Here is an 18929-nt window from a genome sequence, read left to right on the forward strand (position 1 = left end):
GACTTTAACCCATCATCAGAGTTAGATAATTTAGTTTGACTGTACAGAGATTCACTTATATCGGAACTATATTTACTGACTGAGGGAAGTTATATATATTTTGTGTGTGTATTTTATTCAAATTGTTAATGAATACCTCCCCCTCATTTAAGTGGGGTTCTGTTGTTATGGAGAATATATGTTGGCAAGACTTTCTCGTGAATGGAAGCAGAAGTTTAAATATAGTTGAGGTGGCTACACTGCCCGAGAATAGTCAAAGTTAGTTTCCGGTGATGGAAGCTAATCTCCTCGAAGTTCAATCGTATTTTAGGTAGTAAATATAAAAAATGAATATTCATTGTATTAATTATTATTTTAATAATTATATTCTTACTGCTTTATTTTCACTTTTCTACAATAAGAGTAACGTAGTCCTCAAGATATCTGTTTGGAGAAGTCAGCAATGAGAATAATTACCGAAACAAGATTAATTAGTTTAATATTATAAGGAACTATTACACATTCCCAAAATGTTACATATTTAGTAAAGGAGCCACAAAATTACACTTAGTTAGCCCTTAGCGGCCAGTGGTATCACAACTCTATCATAGAAAGGCCTTTTATGAAATTTAAAAAATGTAACAAATAAAATTTTTATGACTACATTTAAGCAATGAGTACGAGGGGCACTATTTATATTTTGAGCCTAATAATAAAAAAACAGTAATTTGTCATTGAAAATGACTTTATTGTTTTTCAAAATATTCTCCTTTATAATCTATACACTTCTGCATGCGTTCGAACCACTTGTCAAAGCATTTTTTCCATTCCGCTTGAGACACCTCCAAAACATGGTTTTTGAATGCATCAACGGCTTCTTCTGCCGACGAAAATCGTTGTCCACGTAATTTATTCTTGACGTTCGGAAACAAAAAGAAGTCATTTGGTGCCAAATCAGGACTGTACGGCGGATGACCCATTAATTCGATTTTTTGAGTGCTCAAATAGTCGGTTGTTAGACGAGATGTGTGACAGCTGGCATTGTCTTGATGAAGAATGATCCGATGGCGCTTGTTTGTTTTCCTTATTTCATCGAAGACTTGCGGCAAACAAATGGTTGTGTACCATTCAGAATTGACCGTTCTACGTTCCTCTAAAGGCATTGTTGCCACATGACCAGTTTTTCCGAAAAAAACAGGCGACCATTTGTTTCGAAGTGCTTCGAGCGCGAACAACTTTTGTTGGATTTGGTTAAATCACCACCCATTCAGTCGACTACTGTTTAGTTTCCGGCTCATACGCATATATCCATGATTCGTCACCTGTTACAATCTTATACACGTCTTTTGAAGCACCGCCATTGTATTTCTTAAGCATTTGTTTGCACCAATCGACACGAGCATCTTTTTGAGATTTTATCAGATTATGTGGGATCCAACGAGAATAAACCTTTTTCACGGCTAAATGATCATGCAATATTTTATATATGCTGGTGGAACAAAAAAGTGGATTCATTTTTGTCCAAGAACTATTCAAAGACCACCTTCGTAGAGCTCAAATTGTTTTTCTTTGATTACAAACTGCGGACAAGTGACATGAAAAGAAACTAAAAGATTTCTGTAATAAAAATAACATTCAAATCAAACAACTTCGAAACACACAGGGGGAAAAAAGGAGAAACCGTTAACTTCATCGTAAAGAAATAAAGACATCTCTCATGTAACATAGTTTACCCAATGTCACCGGGTTCTCAGTTTTTAGATCTTCAAAAGAGAATTTATCCAAATAAAAAGAAGGGGGGGGGAAAAAAACAGAATCTTCTGCGCAGTAAAATGCTGCGGAATAGAAGCAACTTTTTTTTTCAATTCCAGCGATAGATCCCGGAAAAAGAAGCTCATCATAACAATGTTAAAAAGTGATCAAGTTAGCAGTTTGATTAGAACCAGGGTTCAAAACAAATGACGTTAATAGTAAAAAATTTGCAAGCGATGAAAATAGAAATTTTCCACCAATCCAAACAAATGTTATATATACCAATCTACGCAAAAGGAATAAACAAATAAAAAGAATTCTTTTTATCATTTACAAAAACCATTTTGTAAACTGAGTCAAAATAAAACATTAATTATCTCGTCACATCGTTAGTTGCTACAAATTAGGTAGATGTTAAATGTGTTTCCGAATTTCTCTTGGTACATTTACACTGCAACTCAAAAACGAATAATTGAACAAATTTCATTACTTGATTACTTCACTTAGTCGTCGTCACCAGAGTGATCACACATGACTTCTCATCGCAGCTCTAGGTGTGCCACAGTAGCTTCTTTTTTTTATACAGTTTTTTTTATCAAAGTTCCCAAAATTACTAAATACACATTCTGAATAGCGGCACTTCCCCTTTTCGGAAACTTGACCAGTAACTTCCTAACGAAACAATTCCATTCAAAACTTGTGTTTCCATTGATCAAAACCATTATCGAATTTTAAACAATCTGCTAGAACCCGCATTTTATTTTCTGCTAGACCCCAGTCTGCTGTTTGATCTTGTTTAGGTTCACAAACATGGACTAAGATAAAGCACGTATAACTTACAATAATGTCTTGCTATTGCAAAATTCAAATATAAAACAAATAACTCAACCTTAAACTGAATCTTTTTATTGTACGCTTATTTATTTTTGTTTTATTTAAAGTTTAAAGAATAATGGAGTGAATGAAAAGTGACTAAATATTTGAAGAGAAAATGCAATTAACTCATCTTAATAATGTTATAAAACTGGACCAATAAATATACCGCAACAGCAAATGTTATTATCGAATAGATTTTTACGATTATCTCAAAAACGGTTCTGTTGATTTTCCTAAAAACTTAGCAAAAATTTGTTCTATCTAACAAAATTCTTCCTCTAGCACTCTGATGATGCCTACAAATTCTTTCTAAAGTATCATTTTTGTATAGTAAACATTTTAACAATCTGGATGCTTTATAGTTAGGTACGGGAAGTTATTTAAAACTAAGTTGTTACGTCACTCAAGATTCTAACTTACACCAAGTCTTCAGAGTATTATTATATAATAGACAATAATAAAAATGAAACATTAAACTTGAAACATTATTATTACAGAGACATAACTCACAAGATGTTATTTCTTGATAAAGATTCTTAAAAAGAAAAATTCTTTTTTCGTAATTAAATGGCTGAGAAGGTTTTGCTGATAACAGTCATTAATGATCGGCAAAAGGGATAATAACAGTTCCTTTTCTGACACCACTTCTTCCGCTCCGCACGAACATATGTTTATACAAATATATATTTTATAATATTCTCTAATCTCTATTGGTTTATTTATTTCCATGGCTCCTCTCCATCTCGCCAATACCCAGTCAAGTAAAATACACTTTTAAAAAAATAATGTATAAGTAGAACTAACAAAGAAATAGGTTAGAGTTTATCAATATCAAAAATTATATAGCCGCGGCCACTGTACAGTGATGCGAGTACAAAGTGTCTGGAGCCGAACTCACAGTGTGGGGGCGTTAAATTTAGTATCACAAAACCAACCAACACGATATGGAACAGCGGCACTTTCGCTAAGTTATAATTTTGGTCGTCCTAGGCGTTCCTTTACAATAAATAGCTACTCTGATATAGCCACTGCTAGCAAAATATGTGTATATCTAAAGTTTTTTTTTTTTAAATATAACAGTTACTTCTAGAGAAACCTTATCGGCTCTCTTTCAGCTGTTGGTGAATTACTATCATCTTAGCTTTCTTACACTCAACAAGTTATAGAATCTATCTTCAAAGTGGAATTACACGTCAAAAGGAGGTGTTTATAAAAACACATATAAACGCCTAATATGTATTCTTTGAATAATAATAAAATGTGTACATTGATTTTTCTTCTAGCATTTTTTCTGTTTTTGTTATTAAATTCCTTCAGGCTACATAAATAGTGTTATAACATTTTATTCACAGCTATCAATTCTTATTTCTTCAGGGAAACTTCAATATATTTTTACGGAAAATGAAAAACATTTGACATACGACTCTTTCTAATTATAATTTACTCAATATATTTTCATCAGAATCCAAATTTTTAGGGCATATTTTCTTCTAACCATCAAAAAGGAAAGCGCGTCCCTGAATTTCCCAAGAAATTTTCTTAACAAATTTTTTTAAAAAGCAAAGTAATGCCCTATTATTTCAGGAGAGCATCACGCCTAATTACCGAATTAGGCGTCATCGACGGAAGCGACTACCAAACATACTTTACTATTAAGTTCTCATATTAACCATTACAATAAAATCCACGGCCTAGACCTCAAAATTCAGTTTCCTAATACATCTTAGCTTGACATATTCGCAAACTGATAAGATTTCCACATGCGAAAATTCAGCGCCGTATTACAAGTGCTCTCCAGCATACATCTTTTAACAGAACCATTCACTCTGATCTAAAAGTACCTTTCATTTTAGAATTAATCATCGTGCGATACAAGAAATTTCACACCCGTCTTAGCGCACATCCCAAATCTTTCATCGACTCGACCAGCGATTGAGACGGCGATGGTCTCTTGATTTGCTCGGCTGCATTAGTCAATGATTGATTCATTGGACAGCCGCTCCTCACATGTTATCAGTTACCATTTACTAGTTGCAGAAGCAGCTGCACCTGCAGTTATAAATTTTAATTAAATTATTAGAAAAAAAAAGAAGATTATTTTGTTTTCTAAAGTTGACATGTAAAACAATAGCTTCAACATATGGTCAGATATCTCAATCACATCGACTCAGGGAAGGAGTAAAAATGATGAACATAGTATCAAATTATAAGTAATAAATCAAGGAATCTCTCTCTCCTTAAATAAATACTTAAAACCAAAATGTCCTTGGTTCATGATCATGTAAATTCGATCTATTGTATGTTTAACACTTATTACATGCAAAGTGGTTAACCAAAGTCTCTTGAGGAAAACAAAGACACAATAGAACGTCAAATTAACCGCCCAATATTTTAAATCAATAAAGACTAGGTAATACCAACATTACTAAGTTGGACGTGCTTTATATCTTGTCTATCGCCCCCTCATACGGTTAAAAAATTAACCTGAATATATTTCAGCGTGAGCTTGATAGTATTAAAAACTATCTGAAGTCTAAAATTAAAGTAATTTCTAAGCGATCTTCTTTAAACTTGAACTGCTATTGCAAACGTGTAGACGTTGCCAATTCTTTAGTGGAAACAATCTCATCAAGGAAACTTTGATTTTATCAGGATGTAGCGTTCTTGAGTTCTTGTCATTTAAGACATGGGCACCATGTTAAGCGGTTCGTTCATATATAGGCCGAGAAATCGTACAGTTCAGTACAAGGAAGTAAGGTCCGGTTACAGTAAACTGAAGTGTTCATGATACGTCAAGAGAGTGAAGTTTATGTTCTGGCATACAATTTTAATATTTTAAATACATTTTTTTTAAATTAGTACAAAGTTAGAAGATACACTTCGATAAATTTCTCTCAAGTGTTCAATTTTACTTTTTATTTCTGTAATCGTTCCAATAATTAAGAAGATAAACTCTAAACTTAAAAGAAAAGGCTACCAGTTGAACGTAAGACAGGAAGTGAATTTAGAATTTTGGATTAACTTGTCCTTTAACATATACAATTGGGGGAGCAAAATTCTAGTTGTTAAGAAGACTAACTATTCTCTGCTAGTCATATTCAAAATAAAATAAAGTAATGCTTATTTTTTCAGGAAGAACTTAACATCCAACTACCAAATTGGTGTCTTGGACGGAGGCGACTAGCAAACTTACTTCACATTAAATTTCTCATATTAACCATTAAATAAAATCCAAGACCTAGGACCGGGAATCGAACTTTGTATTGCAATAGTTCTGGGCTTTGCGTGCCTCGCCTATCGTAACCGCTCGGCTACAGCGGCGCCTTCATAATAAAATTAGAATAACTGAAAAAAACAATTTTACATGTTACCGCCAGCGAGTAAATTCCAAATTTTGTTAATAAGAATTAACATTTTATTAAAACAATTTAAGAGGTAAATTGTTTAGCCAACTTTTCTCATTTTTTTAAAGATGGCAATTCTGAGGGGCATAGATTTAATCTATGCTAGAATGAATCTATGCTACAAGGGTTTGCTGGTGATGCAACATGGTGGCCACGTATAAACTAGTCACATTCACTAATTAACAGAAATCAGTAATTTATGGCACCATCTGGGGTCTCTAATACCTTTCTACTATACTTAACTTTACAACGAGATTTGTCAAGGTGTAATTACTTAATCCGAGAAAATCGTGCCGATCATACCCGGGATTATTGTGCATTAAATCCATATTTCTATTCTTTAAACTAGAGCTCGCTAATTCTCTAGCCTAATCCCATTAAATATCAATTTAGAAAAATATCGTAACTTAAAAATTGTCCGTTTGTTTATCTTAAGTAAGATTGATGTAAGGAAATTAAAGTGAATAACTATTATTTAGGCATATATTATTTTTTTTATTAAATTTGCAATTTGAGCTCACTCACACAGTTGTATATTATATATACATACACAGAAAGATACTGTATCTACATATATACATACATAGGTCCTACCTAGTAATTATAGTTAAGTGTACTGTCGAAAGTGGACCGGTTTGAACCGGTCTATCCCCAGTGTTGAAACAATTAAGTGAAAAATAATTTCATTTTTTTGAATGTTCAAAACAGCTGGCCATGTGTTAATTGAACCAATTTCTTAATATTTCACAATATTATGAAGATCTGGGTGTAATAAACGGAAAAAGTATTTAGACAAATGTTCTGTTAGACAAGCTGGGTCTCAATCAAACGCTAGGATTTGTGAAGAGATAGTAATATAAACAAGTCAAACGATAGAAAGGGATTGGCTGAGTGGTTAGCGTATACTGGATACTAACGCGGAGGTCCCGGCTTCAAATTCAGCTGCTGGCCTTTAGATTTTCTCTTCCTAGGAGAAGCCCAGCTTCTTACACATGTCTTGTGAACGAGGGTGCACTGAAATTATACTTTATATGTTGACTTTTTTTTTTACTAGCAGATTTTTTGGGGGGGTCACCTATTAGAGCTCTTCTTTCCCCAAAGGGTAAAATCACCCCCTTGGAGGCAATGACACGTGACTAGCAACAAACTAAGATTCACATGCATGTCATTTGGGTAATTAATGTTCACGTGTGCTGTAGAGTTATTGTTTTATTACTTGAGTTAGGCTATCTTACCGCAAATGTGCAAATGCTTTTCCCATTTTAAAAATAACTAATTCCTCAAAATAGGAGGTTTACAAAGGTTGGTAACTTTTGGCATAGAAAAAAGTGAGCGGCCAATTTCCTTCCGGAATTTTTCCCAGCTATAATTTTTAATTTTTGATAATTATTGTGTAATAATTAGAAATAAACTAGTTATAAAAAATATATATATATAAAAAGTAATGCTAAAATAAAATTAGGTAAAAATTTCACGTATTAAACAAATCCGAATTTAGCTAAAAAATACCGGTTATTTTATTTCTGTTAAAATAGAAATTTCGATTAGTAATTAAAAACCTTTAATGCAATTTATCGAAAACTTTTCTACGTATAACGAACTAAATTAGGCGCAAATAGTCGTCGATGGGCCGGAAAAAAAAGAATAAAATAAACTAAATTTTGATGCTCCTTAAAAACAAGTTCTCCTAATTCATGGAGGAACAGGATAAGAAGTTAGCATTATTTATTTAATTTTTTATTGGTAACGATCTAATAAAATGTCATTAAATATACTAAAAGAAAAAAAGATAAATATGATTAAAAATACTTGTAGAAATTTATAAATTTAAAAATACTGCGACCTCAAATTAAATAACATTCGTTTGCCCACAATTTAAGCGATTTAACGGCCTCACAAAATTAGTTAATCAATATTCTAATTCAATGAAAAGAAACTTTTTAATACTAATTAAAAAAAATAAATAATTAATTAAAACTGAGTTCATCTCTCAAATTAAGAACAAATTTGATCCGTTCATTTGGTATGACATTTCTGCCTAATGAATTGCGCCTAAAAATACATCACTTATAAAATTATCTTCGTGAAATAAAAAGATAATGAACATCTACAAGAAGTTTAATCTGAAGTAAATTAAAATAATAATAATAATATTTAAGATAACGGTTAAATCGTCTTGAAAAATAAAATGTATCCAGATAGCTCGATCATTGAATAAAAAGTCAAGTATCACAAAAAAAAAAAAAATCATTATAACATTTTCCTGAATCAATTCGTTAAAAAAATTTTAACCATCTCTTAAATACCATGCAAAGTTTAGAAAATATTAACTTTCAAAATGGAGCTTAACTTTAATTAAGTGCGAAAGAGGTTGCTTTAAAAAAAAAAAAAAAAAAAAAACACATGTTAAAAGACAGCAAAAAATTAATTTGATCCCGACATAAGAATCGCGACAAAATTTAAATATTCGCCCTTAAACGATATTCATCATGCTTATCTCTCTAAACGATATTCATCATGCTTATCTCACTAAACGATATTCATCATGCTTATCTCTCTAAACGATATTCATCATGCTTATCTCACTAATCGATAAAATAATTCCGAATTGTTTCAGCAATAACACATGACGTTAGTTTTTAGAAAAAAAGATTCTTATTTTTGGAAAAAAAAAAGTGCATAAAAGTAACTTACTAATCCTGATGCAAGTAGAAATCAAAGAATCAAATAATTATTGACTAACGATATTAGAATCTAATTATATTATGTTTTTTTTAGATCTACAAATTTTTAAACGCCAAATAACGCATTAAATTCTCGCTTAAATTCAAAAATTATTCTGCAGAATTTTAAAACTTAAATAAGTAAATCGAATTGCTACTGAAATGATTCGATTTTTAGCTCTTCATTTTATTTTTTTTTTTTTAAAAAAAAAAAAAGCTCGAAAGATGAAGGTCGAAGTTGGCTTGGCATTAAACGGTGGTCCAGTTCTTTGTTCGGATTCTACATCTGAATAATTGTTTACCAAACTTCCGAATAGAAACAATTTCAGTTCATCGGAAGTTCAAAAGTACTGAACTTGTTCACAGTTTCAAAGGGTTTCATTTGATCTTTACAAGAGTTAAGCCTATCCTTCCACATTCGATTGAAATTTTCTCTCACAAAATATTGATTTTACTAAAGGTTCCTAGGGAACTAAGGCTTATTTACGCTTTCTCAAATGAATAAATAAATTACAGTGAAAATGTAAGGAAGTCTCTATCTTTATATTAGTATCTTTAGAAAATTAACAAATTTAATAATTTTAAAGAACCTCAATGTACGTTTATAAATATAAATAAACAATTCAATTACGTTAAAAAAAATATACTCTCTATATGAAAATAAAAATGTATCTAATACTCAAATTTAAAAGTCTTGAATTCAACAAATGTGTGTGCTAGAAAGTTTCTACTAGAATAAACTTATTTTCTATGTAAACATTTTAGGGAGGGAATACATGTGTAGTTTTAAATTTATAAGACATCAATATTAAGTGAAACCTCTCTCTTTTTACACAAGTCCAACCAAAACCCTTGAGGCGAGATAGGCAAATTTTAACAGAAGTATTTAAGTAAGGAAGAATAAAGAGAAGAGATCAAAAGAAGACAGAGAATTAAGGACTGGCAGTATTTTTTTTTTTTTTTTTTTTTAATGAAGACTACAGTTAGAAGAAACTGCGTGTGCACATAAGAGATGGGACTACAGTCAGACCTCCTCAGGCGGTCAGATTAAAGAAGTTTCTGACCACCTGTTCACCAAAAGTATCCATAAAACTGACATAAATAAATAAAAAATAAAAATCAATAAAGCATACTAAAAACACGATATTAATTTTCTATAATTTAAAATATTAAAATAATTTTAAATTTTAAACTCTAATATTGGCAAATTTCTTTGAAAACATTGAAATAATTTTTTACAATCTGCTTTAAAAACAAATTTTCTGATCAAGTAATAAAATTCATGTTTAAAATACATGAAACTTTAAAAACAAAAAAATGAAAAGAATAAACACGAAAAATAAGTAAATAAACACGAAATTACCTGAGGTCAAAGTTCTTTTTAAATATTTAACCATACCATGCTATCTGTTGGCGTAAAAATCAACTAACTACTCCCCAGCAATAAGCCCGGTTTCTAAACAATTTGTTGTAACAATTGTATTGGGTACTTAAATAAATAAAACCAAAATTACGGATCTAATAATATAAAAATTGAAAATATAAAACGAAATTAAAAAGAAAATCTGCCACGAAACACTCACAAGACTTAATATATTTTAATTAAATATGGTTTCAGAAACAAGTTTGTCAATATTATTAAACAATATGTTAGAAGAAAGCGTATCCCCAAACCCTACGCTTGAAAGATCTTAATTTTTGTTAGGAAGATTTTTTTTTTTTTTAAGTTATATAATGTACAAAGTTTAGAGAAAATCGTATAATTCCATTTTTGAGAAAATTATAAAAATATAATAATAAAAAGGAGAGAAATTCATTAATAAAATGGCATTTCCGCAAAAAAAATTGCTGCAAACTTAGAATTTTAGCGATAAATTTCATACTTTAAAATTATATTAGTGATAGGACCGTACATTCATTGAATTAGCACTTTGCAGAGAAATCTACAAACACTTTTCTCACTAAAGATGACCTTACCGATTTTTTTTTTTTTTTTGAGAAATGTTTAACTAAAAGTAGTAAATTGATCGTGTTATATCACTTAACGCTAAAATTTAAGTAAAATAAACAATAAAAACTAACTAAATTTCGAAACAATCTTGAAATACTGAATTATCAGGAATGTGTGGTACTTCCTGGTTGAGCAAGTTTGCTCGCTAAGCCCGGCAGTAATACATCAATTCCACGTTAAAATTCTGTTTTTGAATAAGAATTGCGTAGATGCTAAATGGTCTCAGTAATCTTAAATCATTATGTTACTACGAAAAACCTCATCTTTTAAGATGGGGTGATTTGCTATACTTAATCGAGAGATAAGAAATTCTAAGGATCATACTTAGCTCGATTTTTACACAATACTAAGTGTTCTTTAATTTTAAAAAAGTTTTAAAAAATTTAAGCAAGTATGAAGAAATACAAAAATTAAATATTACACATTGGGTGTCCTTAATTGTGAGCAGGTTTTTGAAACAGATGGTACGAAATGGAAGAGTCACGACTAAGCAAACTAAACACTCAATTATTCTACTAACTGTACGTTATTCTTAAAACTAAAAACACATGTGCCTCAATCAAAGAATATAATACTGTCGTCTTTTAAAGTGAGAAAATTAGTTATGAACTGGAAAATTCATTTATAGAAGGGTAGACTGGTAGATAGAAATGTTCGGTTTTTGTGAAACCTATTTTGTGAAATATTTTCAGCCAAATAATAAATTACTATACGACATTAAAAAAATCTCTAGAACTGTAAGGAATAATTCATTTAACATTGGTGAAAAATCCAAAAGTCATTCAGAATTTGAAGAAATAACTCAAACTCAAGATAGTTGAGCCTCGCTGCAGTACATCATATCGAAAAGTTTTCTAATTAATTATTTAAAAACTACGTATTCTCTAATATTTCATTAAAAACAATATCGAAATTAATGATAGAATTTGGCAGCAAAGAAGGTTAAGTAGATGTCAAAATCACGTATGTGAGGTAGGTTATATGCAAACAGGGTTATGTTACCTTTTTCATGATGCCAGTCTTTCGTTTTGAGAAAGTCGTATATCTCCTTAATTTGTTGTCAATATATTCCATTTTGATTTTAACTCGACCTTTGGTTTTCTTGCCGTTTGACGGTGGTGATCCTTTCTGCGGTGTTGATGTAAAGCCATCGTCTACAATGTCCGAACCACAGTCACCAGACAAACCTATTTGCCTACCGTCCTGTTCGTAACACACATCGGAAGACGTTCGTTTTAAACCTCTTTGCATGCCAGCACCACAAGCACTAGATAATGACATTGAGGATCTTGTTAATCCTGAGGTTATCGATGTGGAAGGTCTATTATGTACTGCATTTGTATAAATTTCCGGTGCAGTTTCTCCGCTTAATAGTGAAATATTATAGCCCATGCTAAAACGGGAATCTCTTCCCCCTCCTGAAGGGGTATCCATCACTTGACACAACTATCACAAAATAATCATCACAGTACGCGTATCTCACTACGTAACAAAATTCATCACAGTAGACTGTACAGATCCACCACGATCACACACAGACACTGTTCTCCGTAATTTGACCTGCGTGCCACACCACTCCGCGCAGCGCTGCTGTAGTGGGGGAAAAGTAGTTCCCTTTTAAATAGTAAAACAGTAATCACATTATAAATACAATATTTCTTTATTTATTTTATCATTTCTTCATTATAATAAGTTAACATTATAAGTATGAAGTAAATAAAAGTATTAAAAATTGAAAATAAGTATTTACTGCGGATGAACACATAACTATACTAAGCCCGCCCCTCCTATTCCATATTTAGAAGTGGACGTTGCCAAATTTGGTAAACTCGGCCTAATAAGGCAAACAAAGATCCACCCTTTCGGCACGAGACCTGACGGCTACTGACTTCATTTCCTATCAAACTAACTATCGGAAGGGCAATAACATATTTATTGTACAAGTTCAAGGCAAATTATAATATATTTATAGAATAGGATCCTCTCTCACAGTCATTTCAAAAAATGTCGATTTTTTACTTAAGAATAAAAAAAAAATCTATAAAAATTATTAGTAAATTCTAAATTTCCATTCTTCGAACTCGGTGTTCAACTTTCTTCTTTTTTTTGAACTCTGTACATTCAAGCAAATTTCTGCGATTTCTTCCTTCAGTACTATTACTTCTACATTTTACGTACAAATAGAATAAATCAAATTCTACTGTATATTCAACAAGACATTTCTTTTGTAATGAAAAATGCTTTAATCTCTGAAATTACGAATATAAAAGTATTATTTTTGAATTATTAAAATGTAATTTTAAAATTTCACAAAAAACAGTAGTTTCACAGATCCAATTTTGACAGTCTTTACAGATCTATTTTTACAGAAAAATATGGTTTTATTTATCTCAATACTACTAATGCCTGTTTTTTCAGGCGAGTTTTACGTCAAACTACCAAATTAGGTTTCGTGGACGGAGGCAACTAGCAAACATACTTTACTAATTTCTCAAATTTACCACTTACAAAATCCAAGTCCTAGACCGGGAATCGAACCCAGCATCACAATACTTCTTAGCTTTGCAGGTCTCACCTCTTACAACGGTTTTTACGGCTATGGCGCCTTGGAACAAATAAATAATACCTTTTTATTCCATGAAATGGTCTTCCCGAAGATTCATTTGATATAACTCCAACTCTAATTTGCTTGAATAGTCAATGTTGACAATCGAAACAACCAAAACTGAAAAGCTCGCAAAGATATTTTTTTTTAGTTTAATACTAGGTAACTCTTGTACAACTAAATGTAATAAAAATAAAACCGATACTCACTTTTTTCGGTATTCTTATTTCCTAATTGTAAAAAAAAGTTGAGAGACAATTGGGCAGATACGAATGTTTTTTTAATTAAGTGACTTAAAATTCTAACACTTTTTTTTATATTATTATTACAAAGAAAGATTACAAATCTGGAGAAATCCAAATTTAACGCGCATCTTCAGAATCTTGGAAAAATAATTAGTAGACAAAAAAATGTTAACAGTTCATATAAGTCCAACCTTCTAATAAAATTTAATGCCTTACTCTTAAGCGAAATATTCAGGTAAAGTTTACTTAACAGATCTTTTACTTGATCAAAGGTCACTTTTATAAAAATGAAAATTAAAATAAATAACGTTTTACTTTAAATTTAAAATGTTTAAATTACTATTTTACACTAACAAATCTAAACAAATACAAATAACTTAAAAATGATGATAAAGCTGACTGGAATTATAAATTTAAAAAAATCTTCATATTTTTACAAAGAAAATATATAATAACATAAATTTCTTATAGACTCCCAATATTATTGAATCTTTTCAGCTTTTCTGGGAAAGTATCTCGGTATAACACTGGATCAGCTCTGAATTCTACTACCTCTAACGGCATCCTACCATAAATTGCAGAGAACTTATCAATACAATGAGACCTTTCGACCATGTGATTTAAATCAGCGCTCAACATTTCAGTATTAGTACACTCAGGGCATTTAAACTTCTTACGTGGTGTAACCTAATGAACAAATATTCTTGTAAATAAGATACATCATGATTTAAAAAAACTAATTTGCATTTTTTAATGAAATTACCTTAATAGGAGCTTTATTTGTAATATTAGCTACCAAGAAGTTCATTGCAATATCCTCACAGTTCATATGTTCATCTACCCATTCTTTAATATTGCCTGGCATAGAGGTCGTATACATGTAACTCCAGTACTGTGAATCAATAAATATGAAGAGCATTATACTTTCTTAATTATCACATTAATTTTACAATTTCATTATTCACCTTATGATGGAAAGCGGCACCAGTGAGAACCATTGATATCTGGTTTGTCCATTCGCTTTCATATTTCCACTTATTTGTAGTATTATCCCAAACATGCACTCGAGAAGGGAATCCAACTATACGATCAGGGAATTCTCTCCAAACCTTTGGAAAAGAAATCTGCAATTATTATTGGGTTGATGGATAAATTCTTGTGATTTAAGATGTTTCCATAGGATACATCGATAGTGTAGATGAACAGTCGTAGATAAAATGTATCTAGAAGTAGAATTGAGTTAGCTTTTATCAAAATTCTAAATTATAATTAATAAATAAAATAGGTTAAATGTTTGTAGGGTCTGAATGTGCAACACCTGAGGTTCCAACTCCAATATACTCTCTGTATTAGTTTAAATGAGGGTTCCTAAAAAACAAATCACTCAAAACATTTATGTGCTCGAGGAAGTAATTTTTAGTTGCGAGAACATCTTGAAAGTGATATGAACGAACTGTTCCGAAGGAGCAATTTCGTCATCAATGGCTCTCCGGCTTTAAACGTCCATCACACTTGAGCATCGTTTAAACAATTTTATCACTCGCAAATCGTTAACCACATAGAAGGAGACTGACCAGTCAGACTTATGAGACTTTCAACCCGAGAAACAACCTAGAAATATAGACATAGGTTCTGCCAACCCTTTCTGACGACACGAATCAGCACGTTACCATAATGGTTTATTGCTCACCCGTTATTAAAACTGTCCGGTAGGACAGTTGTATAAGGGTTGATCGTCAAAAACTGCACGAAAAAGCGTAACGTTAAAAAACACCCAACTTTGACAATTTTTTTCTCTTTTTCTATAAAAGATAAAATTCCCAAATTTTCTTTAAAATATAGGGCAAACCCTCCTTTATAACTGTAATTTTTTTGCAACCCCCCAGACCTAATAGATTTCGAGAAAAAAGTTGCCGAAAATGAGCAAAAACGGCATTTTCAGAAATTGTTGTTGTTGTTGTTGTTGTTGTTCTTCTTCTTCTTCTTCTTCTTCTTCTTGTTACCTTTTTTGTAAACTACGTAGCGCCTAAACGCGAGAACCGATTTTCATGATCCTTACTAGCAACAACACCAATCCTTTCTTGAAATTGAACTGAAAAAGGAAATCTTCATTCTGAACGTGAGTTTTTGCTTTCCGTTGACATTGGAAATTCTCTCTGAATTAATAAGGTGGCACTTATAGGAGTAATTTCGCTTAAGGTTTCTGCCATTTTTCTTTTTTGTAATATTTTTAGACCTTAAAACGTGTTTCTAATATCGTAACTGTGATATCATTGCGATACTTCTTCTGAATAGCACAGGAGAGAGTAAAAACACGGAAATCAAACTATTGTATTAACGTTTTTTTGCTTTGCAGACTAGTGATAATAATTGCAAGTCAGCTTCTTAATTTAAACAATTTCTCAAATAACTTACCTCATAACCAAATTCTAATTCATCTGCTGTTAGCATAATGATATCATCGTCAATCGTAAGAATTGCTTCCGTTTCTATTTCTTCATACGGATAAAATCTATTGGACAGTTTATTTGCCTTGGTCTGAATAACTTTTAACGGTTTTGAAACTTTAGGCCACAAAGAAGCTATAAATAAAAATAATAATAATTTACATGATTATATCATGCAATGCAATCTTTATTGCAGACCTTCACCATATGTGTATATATATATATTTTTAATAGCTTACCATGTGGAGGAGACTTTCTCTGGTTGTTCCAAACAACAAGTACAGTACTAAGGCTGGGCACTTTAACCAGCTTCTGAATAAGACCAAAAAGACTGTCTACACGATCATACGTCAAAATAACTGCAGTAAATCCTTGCCATCTCGGAGCTGTAAGTTCAAGGAATAGTGGCGACTTAGACGGGGTCTATAACACATAATAATTTCGTACTAGTAAACAAAATTTGTTACTTTTTAAAATGATCAATATATGAACATACTTTATTCCAAACATCAATATACAACAATTCTTATAATCAAATTCTGTATTTGGGCTACAAAATCATATTCACTGCGATCTAAAGATATATATTATGGCTCCCTTGTCAACGTTTGTGCATAAAAAATAGTATGAACACATCTACTACTGTGCAAGACGTGCGAGAGAAAAGAGAGGGTACTGATATTGCTGAAGAAGTGACTAGTCAACTTTTCCATACGATATTACTTTAAAGTGAGCCCAGCTTTAAAAAAAAATTATGTAAAACAACTGAACACTTTAAGAATCACATAACTTCCTCATACCTACCAAATACGGTGGATTATTCCAATCTTCATAAACCATTGCATTTTGTGGATATACTCTATCGTTCAGAATATCTAATGTTGTTTGGGTTATCGCTTCCATTGATGAGAAATATCGAGAGTATAACCATAAACATTGTTCTCGCATTTTAATTCGCTTTTCCTCAGGTACAGATCTAGCTTCATTAAGTATGGAAGCCAAATGAGCTTCTCTGAGCATTATTGAGGCCCTTTAACGTACAAATCATTTGAATTTATTAAAGAATATGCGAAATTATAATAAATGCAACCTTTAATTTATTAATCTTACCTCTTCCAATCGATAACATCAGCAAACGGTAAAACAATAGTATCAGCACTTACAATAGGAATACAACCGGCTGCAAGAGCATCGAGCAGAGTAGGTTGGCCTAGTCTTGAGCCCCGTAGCACAAGGCAAAATACAGCCCTCTGATCAAAGTATCGCTCTCAATTAAAACCTCTTATCTTATGTAAATGAAAAGACCACAGTATAGTAATTTGTAAGGACATTAACAACCTGAAGAACGTGAGGATAATGAAACGTTTTCTTGCCACCTCCATGACATCGGATTGTCGAATTTATGGGCTCTTCACACGGCTCCAGCACCAATAACTCGTTTGGATAATCTTCCTCTAGCTGCAATAGCTCAGCAGTGTATTCTGGATGTATATTTAGTTGAGAACTCATTACCAACCACTTCCTGCAATTTTATTTAAATAAGTCCGTGCAGCAACGTCTTCCACAAAAGTTAAATGTTCAGACAATACATGATTCATTATTTAATCAAATCAAGTCACAGCAACAAAAACAATCACTGATCGAATCCTTTTAAGCGCACTTCCAGCCGAGTAATCTTCTTTTAGACCTGCAGTTACCTCCGATAGCTGCAGATGCTCCCAGGTAACCCCTGTGTTTTAGCAAATTAGTTCCCTAGTGAGTAATATCACCATTGGGAACTGTAGAGACATTTGAAAAGACATTTAAAATCTTAAATCTAGAGGTTCTGCATGTTAGTACACTTAGCTATACACTAAGCTGGTACAAACGATTAAGAAACTCGAGTAATTAGTGCGTTCTTACAGCTAATAAAGATAAGAATGTGCTCCTACTTCTTAATGTGATTATTAACTTGAACCAAATGGGCTAGAGGACTGAAAACTGGGAGAGAGACATCAAAACCTATCCTGTAAGTCCAAGAATCGAAACCTGCTCCAGCAACTAAAGCATTTCCTAAAGACAAGTCTACAATAGTACTGTAATCCGGTGGAACTCCAGGAATCATGTTAAAAATCAAATGATTCTCTCCATTATTCCAGCTGAAATAAAAAGAAATAAAAAATTAGTTACATGGAGCAACTAATGGCGAAAGAATCAATGCACAATGTACTTACTAGGATAACATTGAAAGAGCTTGAGAGGTTTCTTTTGTTCTAAATCTATTCTGGTTCAACGTATCCATAGATACAACGAATACGCAGGCTTCCTCAGGATTAGGTGTATAGTACCTACTTTTAACAATGGTATCCAATATGGTATAAAATTCTCTGGACATCTTGTTACCAATAGCAATACCTTTTTCGTCCACATATTTCTTTAAAGGATAAACATATACTAAGATTTTGGATGTCCCCTTATGACCACATTTATAAATATTAAAACAATCATAATATGAACATTTAGGATTAGGCCCGCTTGACATAGGCGAGTCGGATGGTACAGTGACTTCTTTAATTCTATCTAATTCTTTTAAATTCAAACTTTCATATCTAGTCTCAGTTGAATAATATAGTCCTTTTGGAAATATATTGATTAAAATAAGTATTCCAATTATGGATACTATTGACACAACAAATAATGTGAAGAAGAATCTTTTGTAGTTATACAATCCAGGGAGATTTTTGGTGCCCATCCTGAATATATTAAATAAACTAGGCAACTACATATTACAAGTACACAAAGAACGTTACTTAAACAATATACTACTAAACCTCAACATTTGATAACGTAGATAACCTACTTGCACCAACAAGAGTTAAGCTGCAACAACTTACACGTATAACCTACT

The 18929-nt window shown here is 31.8% G+C and overlaps 2 protein-coding genes across 2 annotated transcripts in view; both read right to left on the bottom strand.

Moving 5' to 3' along the window:
- Positions 1–12308, bottom strand: part of bs (serum response factor blistered) — a 253182-nt gene extending 240874 nt beyond the window's left edge. Inside the window, exon 1 of the mRNA XM_074114150.1 lies at positions 11748–12308. Coding sequence (XP_073970251.1) covers positions 11748–12179 — 432 coding nt within the window. The 5' untranslated portion in view covers positions 12180–12308. The remainder of the gene's footprint in view (positions 1–11747) is intronic.
- A 1430-nt stretch (positions 12309–13738) lies between these two features.
- Positions 13739–18915, bottom strand: sotv (exostosin glycosyltransferase sotv). The gene is made up of 10 exons (XM_074113521.1): positions 18256–18915; positions 17974–18180; positions 17381–17564; positions 17153–17292; positions 16847–17072; positions 16282–16465; positions 16011–16177; positions 14561–14704; positions 14359–14487; positions 13739–14282 (listed from the first exon to the last, which is right to left on the bottom strand). The coding sequence occupies exons 1-10, from the start codon at positions 18771–18773 to the stop codon at positions 14061–14063; spliced, it is 2121 nt and encodes a 706-aa protein (XP_073969622.1). The 5' UTR covers positions 18774–18915; the 3' UTR covers positions 13739–14060.
- Positions 18916–18929: the final 14 nt, after the last annotated feature.

Source organism: Rhodnius prolixus, unplaced genomic scaffold (assembly GCF_049639745.1).
Source record: "Rhodnius prolixus isolate KJV_2025 unplaced genomic scaffold, Rpr scaffold_1, whole genome shotgun sequence".
NCBI lineage: Eukaryota > Metazoa > Arthropoda > Insecta > Hemiptera > Reduviidae > Rhodnius > Rhodnius prolixus.